Source organism: Nycticebus coucang, chromosome 12 (genome assembly GCF_027406575.1).
Source record: "Nycticebus coucang isolate mNycCou1 chromosome 12, mNycCou1.pri, whole genome shotgun sequence".
NCBI lineage: Eukaryota > Metazoa > Chordata > Mammalia > Primates > Lorisidae > Nycticebus > Nycticebus coucang.
The window spans coordinates 7,067,038-7,087,608 of NC_069791.1; the positions used below are offsets into that span (position 1 = coordinate 7,067,038).

Below are 20,571 nucleotides of genomic sequence, written 5' to 3' on the forward strand. Positions count from 1 at the left end.
ATATTCAGTATTCTCATTCAGGACTTTTTAAAAAACAAGTATTGATTCATTTGCTTCTGTACTGAGTGAACAATGGTTTAGAAGTTAAACTGCAGTCTAGTTTCAATATTTTATTGTACCAGAAATACATCACAGATTTCAGAAGGAACCTCACTCACTGCTAATAAACTGAAGTTCTTCTCATTAAAAATGTTTAGCAGTTTAAAACATTCTATGCAATTTAATAATGACTGGTTTAATATTACAGTAGTGGCACATTTTAATTACCAGTTCTAGAATCTAATTGTCATCTGAGCTAACTGTTTACTTGTGCTATTCAATGCAGTGAACTGAACAGGAACAAGATTAAAAACATAGATGGACTCACATTCCAAGGACTTGGTGCTCTGAAGTCTCTGAAGATGCGAAGAAATAGAGTAACAAAACTTATGGATGGAGCTTTTTGGGGGCTGAGCAACATGGAAATGTTGTAAGTGTGGGTCATCGCAGCTTCCAGTTATGGGACGTGATCTTGTCACGTTCAACGAACGTTCAGTAGCTCTTATTTTAACTCTGTCAAGACCTCGTCATTCACAATCTTGTTTGTTTAGGTAATGTAATTTAGGTTTGTTTCAGGTAATGTAATTGAGAATTTATAAGTACATAAACCTATAAACACATAAATGATAAGAATTTATAGGGTCCTTGGACGATATCATCATATTACAAAAGGTAAACATCTGGTATCAGTAGGAGTATGTAGCAGGTTGTACTCTTGTGTCCCCAGTGAGCAGCCTGGATAATGAACTTCTGGTTCTTATTGTAAATGTAGGCAGCTGGACCACAACAACCTAACAGAGATCACCAAAGGCTGGCTGTATGGTTTGCTGATGCTGCAGGAACTCCATCTCAGCCAGAACGCCATCCGCAGGATCAGCCCGGATGCCTGGGAGTTCTGCCGGCACCTCAGTGAGCTGTGAGCTACCTTTGATTGTCCTCGGGTTTGGGAACAGGGATCGTGCCAGGGCATGAGCCTCTTACCACTCATCTGTGAAATTATCATAACAAAGTTTCCAAGGTGACAGCCTTTTTCACATGCAACCTCGTCATGTTTTTGTTGTGATTAGCTGAAGCCAACTCTGCTGTTTTCACTTTGGTGCCACATTGACAAAAGCAGTGATGGCCATTTTCACATAAAGAAAATGTCTATTTTTTTAAATTATTGAGAGCAGAGTAATATTTACGTGAGTATTACTAAGGCAGAATTTAAAAATAAGGATTACCGTAGTTATGTATATTACCTGTCTTTTGGAAAATAAATCATGGTGTTGAATTGAACAATTGAAGCTATTTTTTTTTTTTTTTTAAATTCCATCTGTCTACAGGGACCTAACTTTCAATCAGTTATCGAGGTTAGATGATTCGAGCTTCCTTGGCTTGAGCTTGCTGAACACTCTGCACATCGGGAACAACAGAGTCAGCTACATTGCTGACTGCGCCTTCCGGGGACTTTCCAGTTTAAAGACTTTGTAAGTTACACATTTTGCTCTCAGCACACGAACCTAATTGGTTCCTCCACGTGCCCACTTTCCTAGAAGCAGAATTCTTTTGTTGTCAAGGAAGTGTGTATAGCCTCAGAAGTAGTGTTTTAATGTTTCCCAGATCAGTTTGATTAAAATGGGCCCATTTCATCAATGTGTGTTTGGTAAAGGGATTAAGAAGGGCAGCGACCGGGTTGTTGTGGGTGAGCCTGGTTTAGCCTTGCTGGGATATCCAGGAAGTCGGTAGTGTCTTAAGAGAGAAGCCATTTTAAATCTACCAGTTCTTTTCTTTATAAAATACACATTAAGAATTACTCAGAGAATAAAAGGAACACAAAGGCAAGTCAGGGAAGGTGCTCGTTTGTCATGCCAGTTACACCCACAGCACAGGCTCCAGCCTAAGAGAAAGAAAAGAGTTGAATTAATTGACCTTTGAAAAAAATCTCTCGTGTGTCAATTTAATGTTGTGCAATAGGCTTTTGATTTTTGCTCTGTCAGAAACTTCTGCTCTGTTTGCTACTTGGAGCATTACATAGTTGGAAGACACGCTGTATGCTTTGGCCAACTCCCGCTTATGTGGTTGGAGCAGTGGTTTTAAAGTTTAATATATTTTTCATACTTTTCAAGTCTTTCAGAATTTAGTCATCTTGATAGAGGAATTGATGGAGCCAGTTAGCTGTCCTGATGTTGGGCAATAACTAAAAATGCTGCTGGGGAGGGGTGGGCAGGGTGTGAGAGGTGTGCTGGAGAGACCAGCTTGGAGCTGGGGGAGGGGTGGGCGGGGTGAGAGAGCTGTGCTGGAGAGACCAGCTTGGAGCTGGTGGAGGGGTGGGCAGGGTGTGAGAGGTGTGCTGGAGAGACCAGCTTGGAGCTGGTGGAGGGGTGGGCAGGGTGTGAGAGGTGTGCTGGAGAGACCAGCTTGGAGCTGGTGGAGGGGTGGGCAGGGTGTGAGAGGTGTGCTGGGGAGACCATCTTGGAGCTGGTGGAGGGGTGGGCAGGGTGTGAGAGGTGTGCTGGAGAGACCAGCTTGGAGCTGGTGGAGGGGTGGGCAGGGTGTGAGAGGTGTGCTGGAGAGACCAGCTTGGAGCTGGTGGAGGGGTGGGCAGGGTGTGAGAGGTGTGCTGGAGAGACCAGCTTGGAGCTGGTGGAGGGGTGGGCAGGGTGTGAGAGGTGTGCTGGAGAGACCAGCTTGGAGCTGGTGGAGGGGTGGGCAGGGTGTGAGAGGTGTGCTGGAGAGACCAGCTTGGAGCTGGTGGAGGGGTGGGCAGGGTGTGAGAGGTGTGCTGGAGAGACCAGCTTGGAGCTGGTGGAGGGGTGGGCAGGGTGTGAGAGGTGTGCTGGAGAGACCAGCTTGGAGCTGGGGGAGGGGTGGGCAGGGTGTGAGAGCTGTGCTGGAGGGACCAGTTTGGGATTGTTTGGAAAGGTCTGGAATGATGTGCAGAATGACCTGGGGTCTGGCATCTGGGTGGTCAGCTTAGGTTTCTGAGCATAGCTCTATAGAGAATATTTTTTTTAAAATTAGGGATCTGAAGAACAATGAAATTTCCTGGACGATTGAAGACATGAATGGTGCCTTCTCTGGGCTTGATAAACTGAGGCGGCTGTGAGTATGAGTTGCTCCCTAACTCACCTTATGCTTGGGCTTAATAATTTTGTCCACATTGGAGTCTGCCCCACAGGATCTCATTGGAAAAAGATGCTTCCCTTTCTCATTTCCCCAAATGGGTGCTGTGGGGTGTGATATAGATGTATATTAATTAGCTTTTCTTCCATGCATAAAAGCTTTACATTCAACATTTTGTTTTGTGTACTTTATTTTAAAGTCTAGATTAAAGACTTTCTAGCTATTCTGAGTGGTTAGAGTTTGGGGATTATCAGCATGTAACACACGGTACACTTACCAGCTTCAGTGCTGTGAAATCTTCAGTATTATGCGCTTCTCACAGGGACGTTGAAATTAAGTGACCCAGTACCCGTTGGTAATGCTGCAGTGGTTTCCAGGCAGTGTGGGATAGAAGCAGAGCTGCCATCAGATTGTCTTGCAGGTGGCCAGATGACAAGTTTCAAGCCCCAGACCCCTGTGGATGATGAAGGTTATCCACAAAGGAGGAGGAGAAGGGGAAAACCTCCCCTGTTATCTGCTCTATTTATTAGTTTGGAGACAGTTTACTTGAGATAAAGTTTCTTCCTGTTCCTAAAAAAAACTTTGAAAAAAAAAAAACAAAACAGCACTTTGATTTAATCAGACAGTAGCTTACAGAATACCAATTTTTGTTGGGCTCTTTGTTGAATGCTTTACAAAACCATTTGGACCTATGTTATTGAAATAGATGGTATAAATACATTTTTACAGGATATATTATGAATTGAAAGAAACAGAATTGTCCACAAGTGATTTAAAAAGCAATTCTGTTTATGAGGGTTCTACCCCCAATAGTTTTATTAACTATTTCAATGTATTATTTTTTCTCCCAGAATACTCCAGGGGAACCGGATACGATCTATTACCAAAAAAGCCTTCACTGGTTTGGATGCATTAGAACATCTGTGAGTGGCTGGAATTTGCTTACCCTAAAGGCATTCTAAGATGGTTATTTATTATGTGTCATGAAAGTTATTTAGATTGTAATTTCGTTGGTTGCCATCCTCTGAATACCATCAAATATGTCTACACATCTCCTTATCATTTCTCTGTCCATCTCTTTCTGATTCTGTCTGCCTACCCTCCTGTGTATTTCCCTGTCTATGTGGAAGTGAGCAGGTGTGTCTTTCCCTTTATATTTAGGGACATCACTAAATTTCATTAATGGAGGAGCTTTATATTTAAAAACCCCACACATTGTGCATCCACCACATGTTGAGCGTTGTATCTGACATTTTTATATACTGTCTCATTTGATCTTTTCAAGAATACTATTCAATAGCTATTAATATATATTTACATGATGCAGAAGTCTCGGGTTTCTCAATTGCATTGGACAGTTAAGAAGATGACTTAAATTTTAGAGATCAAAAGAGACAATTTCCCACGATCCCTAAGGGTGACATAAGGAGGTGCTAACACCACTTTGAGGACTGTTGTTCATCAGCTATTTCTGCTGTTTAATTATAACGTGCATCGTCTCCCCCACCTCCATTCCCATTCCTTACCCATCAGTCAGTAAGTGGAGAAGCAGGACTCAGACTGAGCTGCCTCTACTCCGCATCGCACCTGCTCTTTGTCCCCACTCCCAGGAACTCTTGACACACAGTTCTGAAATGACATTTAGAATTCAGCCCCGAGTAATTTTCAACCACCATGAGAGGAAAGCTCTCCTCGCCGGTAGGACAGCCTGCCTGGGCACCATGTTGTTGTGACTTATGCAACCGGCTGTTCTGATACAATATGTGTGTTAAGGAATGCATGTGGCCAAATGTCTCACTCTTATTAACTTGGCAGAAGTTACAATTAAGTTAGGTACGTGGTTTGTGCTCTTATCTATGCTGTGTTTCCATGTCTTGGGGGTGAAGATTTGGCTGTTATCTGCAAACCCATCTGTCATCCTCTGACTGCGCCCATCTCAGGGAGATCTAGAGCACTCACCTCCCTAATGGCGCAGATGCTGCAGAGGGTAGAACAATTCTGCAAAGCTGCGTTTTGGAAGTGAGCACCAGCGTTGCTGTACTTACTGAAACAGACTGTTTTCAAAGGAAAACCAGCTGAAAGCGTTTGTTATCCCTCTTGCCCATGCGCTTTCTGGGAAGGTGGAATTAGTGGGTCAGTACCGTACGAGCGCTCCAGTCTCCTGGACCCTTCCTGACTCTCACGTCCTCTCTACCCAGCTCTGGTTCGTTCTTTTCCTGCCACTTGTGTCAATATGGCCTATGCAGACTCTGACCCTTGAAAGACGGAGCCAGCATCCTTGTGGCAAATACTTAATTTACGCAGCTTAGAAGTGCTAGTTGAAAGGCAGCCCAGAATATTCGCTCATTGTATAAATGTCCTGCCTGGAGTCTGTATTTGTTTTAACAAGTACAACTTGTCTGAACATCGTCCTGCCTTTATATTAGTTGAGTTGTGTGTGGCAGATGTAGGCTGGTGGTTAAAAGCATAGGTTTTGGAATTGAAAATAATTGTTTCACAATTAAACTCAAGTCGGGAGGAGGTGGGAGGAAGGAAGGCAGAGGAAGAGAGAGGAAAGGAGAGGGGAGAGGGGAGGAGGGCGGGGATTTCTGTCACCTAACAGGCACAATGTAGGGGTAGGTGGCACACCTAGGTGCAGGACACAGCTACAACTTGGACTCTACCTAACCAACGCAAAGTAGCCTAATCGTCTGTACCCTCATGTTAATCTGAAATTTAAAAAAGGAAAGAAAGAATGATTGTTCCAACTCCTGCCTTCCTCTGTGTGCTGAGCTTGCTAGTACTTTTCTCTTGGGTTGCTGTAGGAATAAATGCAATAATACGATAAATCACTGAGTGCATAGCATGGAAAATACTGTGAAAGTGATGTTTTTAACAAGCATTAATTATGAGGAGTTTAATTTGTGTATTTAAAGGTTACTAATAGTTACTAATCTGAATAATGAGAAATACAATGAAATAATAGAGGGGCAGGGCTTGTGTCCTGTGAGTGGCGAGGTGACGTAGAGCTCGCTCACTGTGCCGGAGCCCATCTCCCACATGAACACCCCGGTTCTCCAGCCCGAGCTTTGCAGTGGAGTCTGGGCGTTGCTGGTCCCTGTCCTTTGGCAGGTTGAGTGTTGGGTGCATGGGGAAGGCAGTGGATCTGTGAGGTGACCCAAGCTTTTGATTTGATTGTTTTTCAGAGACCTGAGTGACAATGCAATCATGTCTTTACAAGGCAATGCCTTTTCACAAATGAAGAAACTCCAACAATTGTAAGCTTTTCTTTTTCTGTCAAGAACTTCAAATAAAGCATAGAGGGGGGATAACTGGCATGTGGTAATGTCCTAGATTATGTGTCTATAAAATTTGTCTAGCACATTCTTAACATTAATTTTTATGCCAGAAAACAAAGGGAGTTTGTTCTTGTTCCCTTCGTTGAAGTGAGGAGTTTTTCCTTCCGTCTTGAATTTGCCCCTCTACCTGTGGCCCGTTCGAGTAGCCGCTTTCCAAGTATCAAGGCTTCTGTCTCAGTAGGACAGTAAGAACAACAGCAAAAATCACTTCTTGCATTTTAACCCGGGCCATAGGATAGTCCTTATATAAAATATGTGTGTTTAGTTTCTAAATTCATTGCTTTGTTACTGTTTGCTTAGGTTTAGTTTGCTTGCAGAAATCTGCATTTCATACAGAACCAATTGGGTGTAATTGCTCTCCTCAGGCATTTAAATACCTCGAGCCTGTTGTGTGATTGCCAGCTCAAATGGCTCCCACAGTGGGTGGCAGAAAACAACTTTCAGGCCTTCGTCAATGCCAGTTGTGCCCATCCTCAGCTGCTGAAGGGAAGAAGCATCTTTGCTGTTAGCCCAGAAGGCTTTGTGTGTGGTGAGTATGAGTGTTGCCCTGGCCTTTTGTTCATTCTTTTTTTCCCCTCCCATTTATCCAAATAATGGTTTTGAGTAGATTCATGTTCTCTTTATAAAGCATTTATTTCTGCTGAGGTACATGAAAATGGATCTATGGTTTGCTGATTTAATTTTGCAGATGGGAAAGAGAGTTTTCTAAAATTGCTTCATCTTTGTCTTGGCATCAGGGCAGTTTGGTAGAAAGAGAATGAAATTGGATCTTGGAAGGACGGAAGGATGGTCCCAGCCCTGCCGTTTAACTTAGTTTCCCTGTGTCTTGCTCTCTGCATTCATGAAATAGGGACTGTTTTCTGCTCTGGAGCTTGTTGAGAGGCTCTCATGAAAGAGAAAATCATTAGCTAATGATCTTGTGGGTTCCTAAAAAATGAACTGTTGGTGGGTAAAGCATTACAAGTAATAGGATGTTTGAAATTATCATAAATAATTTTAAGGTCCATCGATTTAGCATCCAAGAATCTTGAGCATTAGAAATCTCCTTACCCAAAGTCCACTCTATTAGCTAGTAGCAGACCTTGATTAGAAAGAAAAAAAAATCTCTGCTGTAGTTTTCTGTCTACCATACTACACTGCTGTTTACTACTAGCTGCCATGGAGACCTTTATAAAAATAAATGCATGTATAAAACATAAAGCCAAACTTTGCTTATATTTAAGTATGTGTGTTCAGATATTAAGAACTTTATTTTACATGGGCATCTGAAAATTTACTTAAAATTGCTTTGTTTAGGTTGGAGCATTAAATAGAGCTGACAGTTTCTGGAAATAAAACCTCCAGTATAGCTTTTGGATCTGAATAAGCCTTTGGCATTCTTCTAGAGGGGCTGCCCTGTCTCTTTCTCATGGTCCTTATTTCACAGTTCCTACAATGCGAATTCCTTATTATTTTGAGACATATAGGTCTATAGTTTTTCTTTTTTCACTCCCTTTATTGTGAATCTGAACATTGATTTATCAAGTGAGAGTTTTAGAATAATACAGGAGAAGAAACCACCTGTACTGTGACATGCAGGTATGGCGCTGAAAATCAGCAGCACTGGCCTTACCAGAGCATCCCCTACACCCCCTTGTTCCATAAAAAGTTATTTTTCCAGAGCACCCAAATAATACATTTGATAGGTCTAAGCTGTTTCCTTCTGAGTTTGGACCATCTCTGAGAAACTAAAGTTCAAAAAGGTAACTTTTTCAAAAAGTAGCAGAGAACTAAAAATAACTCCTTAGAATGAAAGAGTTACTTAGCACTAATTATAATGTAGCTTTGACGGTGGGGCACAGGCAGGATTGATGGGCTGCTCGGAACTCCAGGCTGAAGCCAGTGTCTTACAGTTACTTACTTCTAGAGAAGCTCTTTCTTTTGCTACAGGATTTTCTTTTTCTTTCTTTTCTTTTTTTCTTTTTTGTTGGCTCTACCTAAGTTACACTTTTTAATATCGATTCTATTTTTGGTAAATGGGGTATTAATTGCTATCTTTAGTGGTATTGGTTAATCATGATTAGTGTTTGACTTCTGAATTTTGCTGTTCCTTATTTATGGACAAACGGGCCAACTACAGTTCCCAATAGCAGCATTCAGAGATGACCCCTGAACCTGGAAGTCTGTTAACTGCTTTTTTCTGTTTATACAGAGCACAAGGAGTCTGAGTAAACTGTGGGTTTCCTGACAGTTGTGAAATGACAGTCTCCTCTTAGATAATAATGATGGGGAAGTAGGTCTCCGTATCTATTTGAAATGAATGAGTTACTTTCCATACACTCCTACGGTGTCATTCCACACGGGGACTACTAGGCTGCCTGTAAAATGCATGCTGAGGGGAAAGCCTGAGCCGCTGTTTGTTTTGTGTTTCTTGGTGTTCAAAACTGAGCAGCATTTGGACTCTTAACATTGTTTTGCTCCATCCTCTCCATTGTGAACAGATGATTTTCCCAAACCCCAGATCACGGTTCAGCCAGAAACACAGTCAGCGATAAAAGGCTCCAATCTGAGCTTCATCTGCTCTGCCGCCAGCAGCAGTGACTCCCCAATGACTTTTGCTTGGAAAAAAGACAATGAGCTACTCCCTGATGCTGAAATGGAGAATTACGCGCACCTCCGGGCCCAGGGTGGCGAGGTGATGGAGTACACCACCATTCTTCGGCTGCGCAACGTGGAATTTGCCAGTGAAGGGAAATATCAGTGTGTCATCTCCAATCACTTCGGCTCATCCTACTCTGTCAAAGCCAAGCTCACAGTAAACAGTATGTGATCTGACTTTTCCTTTAGCATTTATATAACAGAAAGGACCTGGTTTCCGCTCCCTCTCTTTCTTAACCCTGTCCTTTCCTCGGATTGTCCCCCCCCCCCCCACACACACACGACTCTTCCTTTTTCCACTTCTGACTCCACTAAGATTCCTGATTTGTGTCTAAGCCAGTAGTTGTCATGTTGACGGTATCGTACTCTTGATCAATATTGCAGAGATGAACTGGTTAGGTTTTGTTCTTTAGGCCTCATGATGTACTCTGAAGGCCACCAAGTACAGAGTTCAATGCACACCACCTTTAATTCAGAGATCCGGGTGAGTCCTTCCACTCTTGCCTGTGGCTGTGTGACTTGCCACAGTTTACTGAATGACTCTTTGCCTCAGCTTCTGTTATGCATCTTACAATTAGAGACAAAAGGTCCTACCACACTGAGTTACTGTGATCATTGAATATTGTGTGTAAAGGGCTTAGCTAAATGCCTGGAAGACAGGTGGTGCTCAGTAAATGCAGTCCAGGTTAGCTGCCACTGCGTGATGAAAGTATGCCATCATTCGCGTTGTGCAGAGAGTGTACAGTTTACTGTACCATCCTCACTACTTTATCCTCCAACTATTTGTATCTGCTGTGGGAGAAGATTTTGGATTTGGTTTGTTAATACATTCACTCCAGGGAGGGAGGACTGCCGAGGCCTGCTACATAGAACAGTTTGGGGTTTAAATTCTAGGAGAAAGCAAATAACTTCAAGTCATAGGATTTCAGAGCCACCCAGAGGAGATGTGGACACGGTGAGTGGTACCAAGAGAAGTGCCCAGCATCTCACAGTTCATTACTGAAGAAACTAAAAGGGGGCTGGGAAACGGCAGGAGAGCTTCAGTCAAAGGACCAGATGTGCTGTGTTCCAGGCTGACTTCGTCACGTCTGTGTCTGTGTAACCTTGAGCAAGTTATTTTAATCCTTCTATTCTCAACTTTAGTGTCCTTGTCTTGAAATTGGAAATAATCCTTGCCTTACCTCTGTCAGGGACATTGGTAAGTATCAAACAAAAAAATGGAAAGGAAGGCAGGTGTACCCCTAAATGCCACAGAAAATGGAAAGGAAGGCAGGTGCACCCCTAAGTGCCACAGAAAATGGAAAGGAAGGCAGGTGCACCCCTAAGTGCCACAGAAAATGGAAAGGAAGGCAGGTGCACCCCTAAGTGCCACAGAAAATGGAAAGGAAGGCAGGTGCACCCCTAAGTGCCACAGAAAATGGAAAGGAAGGCAGGTGCACCCCTAAGTGCCACAGAAAATGGAAAGGAAGGCAGGTGCACCCCTAAGTGCCACAGAAAATGGAAAGGAAGGCAGGTGCACCCCTAAGTGCCACAGAAAATGGAAAGGAAGGCAGGTGAACCCCTATGTGCCACAGTGCTGACGCCCACTTTGCTTTTCCACTTTCAGTGCTTCCCTCCTTCACCAAGACCCCCATGGACCTCACCATCCGTGCCGGGGCCATGGCGCGCCTGGAGTGTGCTGCCGTGGGCCACCCGGCCCCGCAGATAGCCTGGCAGAAGGACGGAGGCACAGACTTCCCTGCTGCAAGGGAGAGACGCATGCATGTGATGCCTGAGGATGACGTGTTCTTCATCGTGGACGTGAAGGTAGAGGACATCGGGGTGTACAGCTGCACAGCGCAAAACAGTGCAGGCAGCATTTCTGCAAATGCAACTCTGACTGTCCTGGGTAGGTGAATTTTTTAAGATTCTGAAGTATAGATCAATCCTGAAGACTAGTTCACCCAAGAACTCTTAAGTGCCGAAAGTTGTGAGGGTGTGAGATAAAGGTCTGTAGGGCCTTAGGGTCTGCCCTTCCCTAGAAAGAGCAAAGTTGGGTGCAGAGAGAGCCTTCTACCCATAAGTGTGTGGCCAGTGAGATAGATGTGCCCTACATTTTGAGGAGAGGGGACAGTGAAAGCCTGATGCTTTCCTTTTTCAAGGGGTTACCCTCCTGTACGTGGTCCATGTACAGTCTCTGCAAATAGTCTCAATGCTGCCAAGAACATACAAGAAAATAAATGTAGCAACAAATTGGGAAGGACCTACACTATTTTCTCAGACTGCCATCTATTCTGGAAATCAGAGGTCTTTATTAAATCTTTTACATGAACAAGTACTTTCGAAAAATGTGAGTGTGTTTATTGTGCATGTATCTTTGAAAGAGTTAGCCTATTAGGAGACCAAATAATAGAAAAAAAGTTGTCAGAATTTTAATACAGGCCTATGCATCAGGCCCTCTAAAGTTTAACTTTAAGAACTTAGGCCTTCTGATTTTTTTATCCATCAGTGTATCTTGAGCCTGAAATTATTTTTTATTACTTTCTATTTTTTTCAAAAATGGTATTCTCCCTCCCCAGCGCACCACCAATTTTCTAATTTTGGGAAGGCTGAGGGAAGTTGAGATGAAAAATAGTGACTGTTATCCTTAACTGGCATTATGAGTAAATGACAACAGGATCATGAAATCCCAAATGTATATGTTTAGGGTCTTGAAAAAGCATGTCTAGTAAGTTGTGGGAGAATGAAATTTTAGGTTGCAGTTGGAATAAATTCAAACCCTAGGTCTTAGGATTATGGAAACTGTGAATTCCATTTAGGAGATTAAAAGCATGACTCGGAATTTCAGAAACGCCTTCATTTTTGCGACCTCTGCTGGACCGAACTGTAACCAAGGGGGAGACGGCCGTCCTGCAGTGCATCGCGGGAGGGAGCCCGCCCCCCAGACTGAACTGGACCAAGGACGACAGCCCCCTGCTGATGACAGAAAGGCACTTCTTTGCGGCAGGCAACCAGCTGCTCATCATCGTGGACTCGGACGTCAGCGACGCGGGGAAGTACACCTGCGAGATGTCCAACACGCTGGGCACCGAGAGGGGCAGCGTGCGCCTCAGCGTCATCCCCACCCCCACCTGCGACTCCCCGCAGGGGGCCGCCCCGGCCCTGGACCACGACGGCTGGGCCACGGTGGGCGTGGTGATCATAGCCGTGGTCTGCTGCGTGGTGGGCACGTCGCTCGTGTGGGTGGTCATCATCTACCACACGCGGCGGAGGAGCGAGGACTGCAGCGTCACCAACACAGGTGCGCGGGACACTCAGAGGCCGAGGTCACGGCCGCCGACCTTCCCCAATGTGCGCGCGCAGCCGCGGCCATCTCAGAAGGGTGACTCAGCGGTTTCAAGCTAAAAATAGCACCGTGGGCCCCTAGAAAAGCTGATGTTTAAAGATTAATACTTGTCAAAACCTCGTGAGGATATCCTGTTGGCTGTGAGGAAAAATTCCAAGGCACAGAGTCGAGTGGTTTGACTCCTCCTTCACCAGGTGGAGAACCAGGAGCCGCCCTTAGTGACACGTTTGCTCCGCCCAGTCGCAGGGTGTTCTGGCGTGTGTATGTGTGTGCGCGTGCGCGTGGCGTGTGTATGTGTGTGCGCATGGGCATGGCGTGTGTCTGCGCATGCGCATCCAGGCGGGGGCGTAGTTACCAGTGGGAGGGGACCTCCGACCTGATTAATATTTGCAAAGTCAGACATTCGCTAATGATGTTAGGGAGTATGGCAGAAATGAAGCTTAATTTAGGAACTGGGATGCTGTCTCACGAAAATACATAAATTTTCATTTTTCTAAGTATCTGTTGTTTTTGACACTTGGGAGGGGCATCCAACAGGTGATGAAGTAGAAAATCAGCTTACACTTCCCAGACCAGCAAAGCCCTCCTGGGCCCCTTCTGCACGCTGTACAATCACGATGGTTTTGCCGGAGGAGATCTGCCTTTACTAGATTCATACAGAAATCAAAATGCAGTAGAACCTGTACAGCTGGCCACCTCCCTGCATCGCCATCTCCTTAAGTTGACCAGTCTAATTTTTATAGAGTGGACATGCACCACATGTGTCATGAGTGCAGCAGGCCTGGCTCCTTATGCTGACCACCTCTGTATGTTGACCAGTTTGTCACCGTCCCTCGGGGGTCACCTCACAGAGGTTCTGCTGTGGCCTGCACTGCTCACTGAGAGGCCGGGGGGGACAGTGACACCCTTCCTTGGTTAAGGCTGCTGTTTTATTGCAGATGAGACCAACTTGCCTGCAGATATCCCGAGCTACTTGTCCTCTCAGGGGACATTAGCTGACCGACAGGACGGGTACATCTCCTCAGAGAGTGGAAGCCACCACCAGTTCATCACTTCCTCAGGTGGTGGGTTTTTCTTGCCACAGCATGACAGTAGTGGTGAGTGTTTGTTTTGTTTTTTACATTGTTGGGAATTCATTGAGGGGACAATAAGCCAGGTTACACTGATTGCGTTTGTTAGGCAAAGTCCCTCTTAGTGGTAAGTGTTAGAAATGGAATATGGGCTGTGGTTGTTTCGAAATCATCAGATGGAAGTTCCTCGGATATAATATCTTCCTAAGAAACCAACTGATATTTAGGACCTGGCCCGAGATCACTGGCAAAGCTGAAATTGTATAGTTCTATGTCCTTCCCTTAAATACTAGAAAAAAAATTCTTTGTTTCTGATAATAAAAGTCACATCAGTTAGGTGGAATGTAATTCTTCCATGCAGTTGTAATATTTGTGTTACATCATGAATGAATGTTCTTTTGCCCTGAATGTTTTCTTCCTTAAAAGACGTAAACTAGTTTTGTGCTGGGTCTTCAAAGTCCTATGGTTTATATCATTGTATTGGAGGAGTCTGGCTTTAACCCTTGCTTTAAATGCTGTGTAGTTTTGAGCACAGTAATGGAGCAGCACAATCCAGGTGCACAGGCTTGGCGTGGGACCTGCTTCCACCACTCACCCCCAGGGTGATGGGCAGTACCTCGTGATCAGGGGGTTATACGAGAGATGGAAATGGAAAAGTGCACGGTCCTTGGCTCCTGTTAAGGTCTTAGCAAGCAGAAGCCAGTGATGTTATTTAAAACATTTTATCTTCTTTTCTCACAAGCTTTCACTGAACATTTTCTCTGACATTGTAGTTTGGAGGAAAGTATACTTGTTTTCAATTTCACAGTTTAGTTAGTGGTGAGATAAACAGTTAACATAATTACAAAGTGCTGGACAAGTCAGTCACGGAGCGTGTAGAGTTAGAAGATTTGAATGTAAAAGTATTTTGGTTGGACCCATTTGGCAGCAAAGAGCAGAGACCCAAGCTTGTTTGAATATAATGGCATTAACTGAAAGTACGGTTGTAAAACCTAAAGGGACAGAACTGGAGCATACGAGTGCCAAGCCACCCGGTGCAGGGGCCGGAGTGGGTCTGCCAGCATCACTGTGTCACTCTCTGCTGATCTGCTTCTCCCAGGACACCGCCCGTCCTCTGCCCGGTTCTGTTTCCCGCACCGCCTGGGACAGCATCTCTAACCCTGACCATGTCCCTTACCCTTCACCTGCTGTGTCCACTACTAACTTGCCCATCGTTTCGAGATTGTTTAGCTCAATCACCCTTGAGATGATTTTTTGGCTGAGCTCATCTTGGAAGTGGGCACTGAGAGGCCATCAGTCAAGTGCCAGCACCTGGTTCTGGTCATCTGTAGTGCAAGTGGGTCAAAGCCCAGCTGCTTCGTTGCAGGATCAGTTTCCCTCAGAAACCAGGTGGGGCCAGCAGCAAGGTCAACACACCCAGCACGGTGGTCATCGAGTCCTGTATAGGGAGCTTTCACACCTTTACTCAGTTGCTAATACATAGGTGCCTATAAATTGTAAAAGAACTTACTGCAGAGGCCTGCTGTTTGTTTTCTACACGATGTTCTAGCCAAATGTTCATCTATTCAAGCATTTTTTTCCGTTCTCCCAATGTGGAAAAAACCAAAATTGGAGAGAATGTGGAATGAAATCAGTTCAGTGACTGCCATCTCTGTTTTGAAGGGACTTGCCACATTGACACCAGCAGTGAAGCAGATGTGGAAGCCGCCACAGACCGGTTCCTTTGCCCCTTCCTGGGGGCCGCGGGCCCTGTGTACCTGAAGGGGAGTGTGTGTGGCACAGACCCTTTCGAACCCTATCATCCAGGTGTGTGGGCTTTTTTTTGCCTGAGTATTGTTCTTGTTCCTCAAGAGACTTCTAGACATGCTAAGTATTATGTCCCCACATTCAAAAGGTTGCAGTCCCGATCCAAGAACAGCACTGCTGGACCACTGTGAGCCCGGCTACGTGACAAAGAAGGAAGGCCCCCCGTGCTCTCACCCCGCAGAGGAGGCCTGTGAGCGCAGCTTCAGTAATGCAGGGTGGCCGCCTCGGATCAGGAAGCTGCTTAACGCTGGTCACTCCCGGGGCGAAGGCCCCAGAATAAAGAGTGTGTGTCTCAGCAAGTCCTCGTCAGATTTCAGTGCAAGTCCAGAGCCAGTGTCATTTGCTTCGAGTCATTCCTTCTTGGGTATGTTTATTAATTTATCAGATACCTTGTTTCAGGACTCAGGCTCCAAGTTGCAGGCTAGTGAGCACAGATGTTTCTAAAAGCAGAGAGTCAGAGGTGGGATTTCATTCGATGATGTGTCTAATCTATAACTAAGCCTTAGGAGCTCTCTGGGTAACAGTGTGTGTGGCATTGACTGTGAGACCTGAGTTTGGAGACTGACTTAGGAGCTCAGCTTGTCAGCCATGTGGAAAAAGTGGTTTTGGGCTCCCACAGCCTTTGGGGTGGAGTTGTGTGCCCTGCATAATTGTGGTTTGGTGTGTCTAGTGGCTTCTAACTGAACCCGTGGAGGAAGGGTGGAGAACAGCATCGTACCTAGCAACAGCTGCCAGTCAGACAAGCAGGACGACCTTCGGCAAAGGAAACCAGTGGAGCCTCAAAGCCCAGGCTGGTGGTGTTAGACGCTGGCTGGCACCACCATCAGAGTGCAGGACTTTTTAGTCTAGTGCGTGAGGACAATGGAACAAAAGAACTGAGATCATTTTTTTTTTACTGAATGGAGAAGAATGGGAAAATGAGCCCCAACTTCCCTTTTTTTTTTTTTAAATATTTTACCACTTTCTTTTAAGAAAGTTAATGTTGCTGTCACAGTATTATTTTTTATATTTCTTTTTGGAAAAAATGAAAATATGTTTTGCATGACTGAGGCAAGAATTTGAGTTAATTGAAAAATACTTGGCTACAGTTAAGAAAGGGCAAGATACAGGATTATTCTGAAAGGAACATTTTTATGTCCAGGCACAGGTAACTTCCCCGTTGCTATTCAACATAGAGAACTGTGGTCTCTCAGGTGCTGAAGATTTGGGGGGAAACTTGAGAAAATGCATTGCACACTGATTAATCTTCCTAGGTCATGAGAAGTGATAGAAATTGGTGCATTTGTTCATTGCCTGTAAATAATGAGTATAGATGCCTCGCCCTGTCCTGTAAGTGATCTACACAGATATACGTACATCTGAGTACCATACTGTGGACTTGTAGAACACGTTTATTCATGTTCACGGAGTAAGATGCCTCTCCATTCAAAATGTGTTTTCTTGACTTTCATGCTAGAAAAAGGACCCATGTGCTCAAGGGGCTGCTTTCTTTCAGGTACATTTGGAAAACCTCTCAGGAGACCTCACCTCAATGTCTGTTCAAGCTTTGGACAGCCACCAGATGGTCAGCCAACAGCCCTTCACTTCAAAGCTCATTCTTCTCCAGACCTGGACTCTGAGTCAGAGGATGATGGAAAAGAAAGGACAGATTTTCAGGAAGAAAATCACATTTGTACCTATAAACACACATTAGAAAACTACAGGACTCCAACTTTTCAGTCTTTTGATTTGGACACATAGACTGAAGGGGAGCCAAGGAGAAGTTTTAACACACTACCTCAAGTGAACTTTTATTTAAAAGACAGAGAATCCTATGTTTTTAAATGAATTTTAAAAGGATAAAATGCCTTATTTATACAGATGAAACAAAATTACAAAAAGTTATGAAAATTTTATACTGGGAGTAACTTTCATATAAGAATACCTTTTAAACTACTTTATTACTTTGTTTTATGCCAAAAAAAAAAATCTTATGTAAATTAATGGTTATAAAGCCATGACTATTTTATGTATTTTTATAATGTCAGATTTCTTTTTATTGAAAATGAGTACTAAAGCCTTTTAAATAATACCTGTCTTGTATCTTTTTTTGAATAGAGGTTACTTCATTTTATTTTACACATGCTGTTTAATAAAATGTGTCATTTTGATGCCAAGCCCATTTTATATAATAACAATTTTTACTGTTTTCAATACATTTTAGACTTAATTAGTTCACATTATAATGTTTCGAATCAATGAAAATTAGTCCACTAAAGTGTAAACAAAAATAACCATTCTTCCTCCCTCCCAGGATTGTTGTTACACAGACCCAAAATAGACCTGCGGACGTGAAATCACACCATCACCAGAAAGGAAAAGATTTTTTGTTATAGTCTGGTGTAATATGGTAACATGGACCATTGCTCCAGTCCATGTTTCCTTAATTGTAGTGACGCCTTACGTGGTCTGATGCCTCATGCTCATCTAAATGCTTTCACATGCACCATCCTTTTATTATAATAGGCACGTAGTTTATTGTACATTTCTATACCCAAAATGGCTATCACAGAGGTGACATTTTATGTACTATTTCAGGCTTATAGTGGGATGCTAGTATATTTTTTCTTTTGTTGATTTTCTGCAGAATGAGCAGTTCACACATAAATGATACTTCTAAGCTATTTAATATATGTATATATAATGGCTTAGAAGTATCATATCATAAATATATATATGAGGTATCGTGTGTGTACATGGAGAGAGACACAGTCTTGCTCTGTCCCCCTGGGTAGCGTGTGGTGGTGTTTTACAGCACCTTCACACTCTTGGGCTCAAGCAGTCCTCTTGTCTCAGCCTCCCAGGTAGCTGAGACTAGGTGCCCACCCAAATGTCCAGCTGTTTTTTTCTATTTTTAGTAGAGTCGGGGTCTTGATCTTGCTCAGGCTGGTTTCAATGTCCTGAACTCAAGCAGTCACCAACCTGGGCCTCTCAGAGTGCTAGAATTAAAGACATGAGCCACCGCACCTGGTCTATCATTCAATATTATTCAATAATTTTTAAGAATTTAAATATTTTAATTTGGCCAGCACAGCTCTTCTTATTAAAAACTATCAAATCTACTTAAACACGTAAAACTATTCAAAACACTTTAATATTAGGTGAAAATAACTGGCACGTACACAGAAAAATTTCAGAACTAGGTGACAGTTGGAATCGGAAAAACTTAAGTTTGTTTAGTCAGGTGAGAAAACATGTTTTCTCTTTAGTAAATTCTTGTTCTTCAAGTAGAGAAAAACCCTCTTGTTCAAGACAAATCGGCATGAAAGGAGTTAACACACAGGTTGAGCTTTAAGGAGGAAAGGTCTGAATTGATGCTATTGTCATTTCTTTGCTGTTTGAAGAGCAGATGGTCCTCAGCGGTGATGTTGAGGGTGAAGTTTTCCTGCTTGGCGAGTTTAGAGCTTTGTTGTTTGTGAGCCAGAAGCCTGAGAAAAACCCAGATTGCAGGAGATTTTCCTCTAATTTAGACACTAGAATCCAAAACAGGAAGTTGGTCTTTGTTGGGACCACCAGTGAGTCACTACAGAGAAGTAATTTCATATGGTTTTGGCTCGATCATATGACCAGATTTCCAAAATTTTATTGTTAATTTGTCTTCATTGTTGCCAGATGTGACGCAGACATTGATAGGGATCTTATTGGTGATTGTGAACTTCTTTTACAGGATTTAAATTTTCCACAAACATAAATATTTAAATCATTAACACTTGAAATTCAAAAATTAGATTCACTCTACATCAATATGATTTTACCCTTTTACTTTGCTCACTTGCTGAAACTTGTGAATTAACTTGATTGGAGAACCAGGAGGAACTTGATTTCTCTCGTATATTTGCAGGAGAAAGAGTATGTAAGATTTCGGGACTCCATATTTATTGAATTAACAAAATGAATTTAGCAGTTATTAAAATATACTAAAATAAAATAGAGTCAAGGTAAAAAAAAAAAAAAACCAAAAAACCCAAAGTAGGTAAATGGCAAATCATTTGGCTTATCTGTTAGGAAGAATGCTCACAATTTTCAGTTCCGTCTCCCCATGCTTTCTTACATAATACCAGCTGATACATATATCTCTTAATAGATGTCCACACAACTTGTTTTTATTTTCATTCCAGTCTTGGCACTAATGATAAGATACTGTGTATGATCTTATCTGTCTCTTAAGATATTGGGGAAGAAATATTCCTTTATTGTGGCAACATTTTATAAAAATCATCTATGGAATATATACAATTTGTTTTCACAGCCTTCTTACAGAAGGAGACTAAAAGTTATCAACTCAGAATAGAACCAAACATAGGACTTTTTAAAGATTGATAGAAAAATATAAAAGTGGTGTTTCCACGTGCTCAAGGGGCTTCAGCCCTTTTGATTCAACGTGGTTGGAGGTAACGTGGAACCAGCGGAGCAGCAGAGGTGCTGCCTTGCTGTTTCTCAGAGACAACGAGAACCAAATGTCATTGCCAAAGGCCTGCTTTGTCCTTCCCACTCTTGGAAGCTGCAGAGCTTAGACTTGTGTAGTAGGATAATTACGAACTCAGTATTTTTTCAGACAGCGTCCTATTAACACATTGTGTAACACCTCGTCCTGCCAAAGAGTCTTCAAAGAGAGGTGCAGTTTCTTCATAAACTGAATATATTTTGATAATCCAGAAATATCTAATTACCAGAATTTCTCTTTTCCATGAGGCAGTTCTTAAGCTAATGAAAACCAGAAAGTACTGAAATAGTGGTGAAGGTTGCAGATTTGACCTAAAATGGCCCAGAGATACAGTAGAACCTCTGTAAGTTGATGTCCTGAGAAAGACAGTAAAAAACTGATTGACCTACGGAGGTGGTCAACATGAGGAGCTCAGCCTGCTGTGCCCACGTGCACAGGTAGCCCATGTCCAGTCTATGAAAATTAGGTGAACTTGAGATGGTCCATGTAAACGATGGTCAGCTGCGGAGGTTCTGCATTGATACTTTTCTTTTTAATAGAAAAGATTTGGCCCACATATATTTACTGAATTATCCCAATATTCTCAGCCAGTGACATTTTTGTTTTTGGAGAACTCTGATAGCGGATAGGATATCTTTTGTAAAGATGTTTGATATTAGTTGGTATATTATCACGATAAGACCTATGAAAGTCTATTATAGATTGAAATGTGCATAATTTGTCAAGTCCATTCTTACTGTAAAAATCATAAGTTCATTTCTCATTCCT

At 43.1% G+C, this 20,571-nt stretch overlaps 1 protein-coding gene across 1 annotated transcript in view; it reads left to right on the plus strand.

The window, feature by feature from the left end:
- Window positions 1-17,470, plus strand: part of LRIG3 (leucine rich repeats and immunoglobulin like domains 3) — a 46,599-nt gene extending 29,129 nt beyond the window's left edge. Inside the window, exons 6-19 of the mRNA XM_053556881.1 lie at window positions 326-469; window positions 812-955; window positions 1,365-1,508; window positions 3,043-3,123; window positions 3,996-4,067; window positions 6,330-6,401; window positions 6,848-7,011; window positions 8,963-9,283; window positions 10,726-11,007; window positions 11,947-12,399; window positions 13,383-13,541; window positions 15,177-15,320; window positions 15,409-15,684; window positions 16,816-17,470. Coding sequence (XP_053412856.1) covers window positions 326-469; window positions 812-955; window positions 1,365-1,508; window positions 3,043-3,123; window positions 3,996-4,067; window positions 6,330-6,401; window positions 6,848-7,011; window positions 8,963-9,283; window positions 10,726-11,007; window positions 11,947-12,399; window positions 13,383-13,541; window positions 15,177-15,320; window positions 15,409-15,684; window positions 16,816-17,060 — 2,701 coding nt within the window. The 3' untranslated portion in view covers window positions 17,061-17,470. The remainder of the gene's footprint in view (window positions 1-325; window positions 470-811; window positions 956-1,364; window positions 1,509-3,042; window positions 3,124-3,995; window positions 4,068-6,329; window positions 6,402-6,847; window positions 7,012-8,962; window positions 9,284-10,725; window positions 11,008-11,946; window positions 12,400-13,382; window positions 13,542-15,176; window positions 15,321-15,408; window positions 15,685-16,815) is intronic.
- The last annotated feature ends 3,101 nt before the right edge of the window (window positions 17,471-20,571 follow it).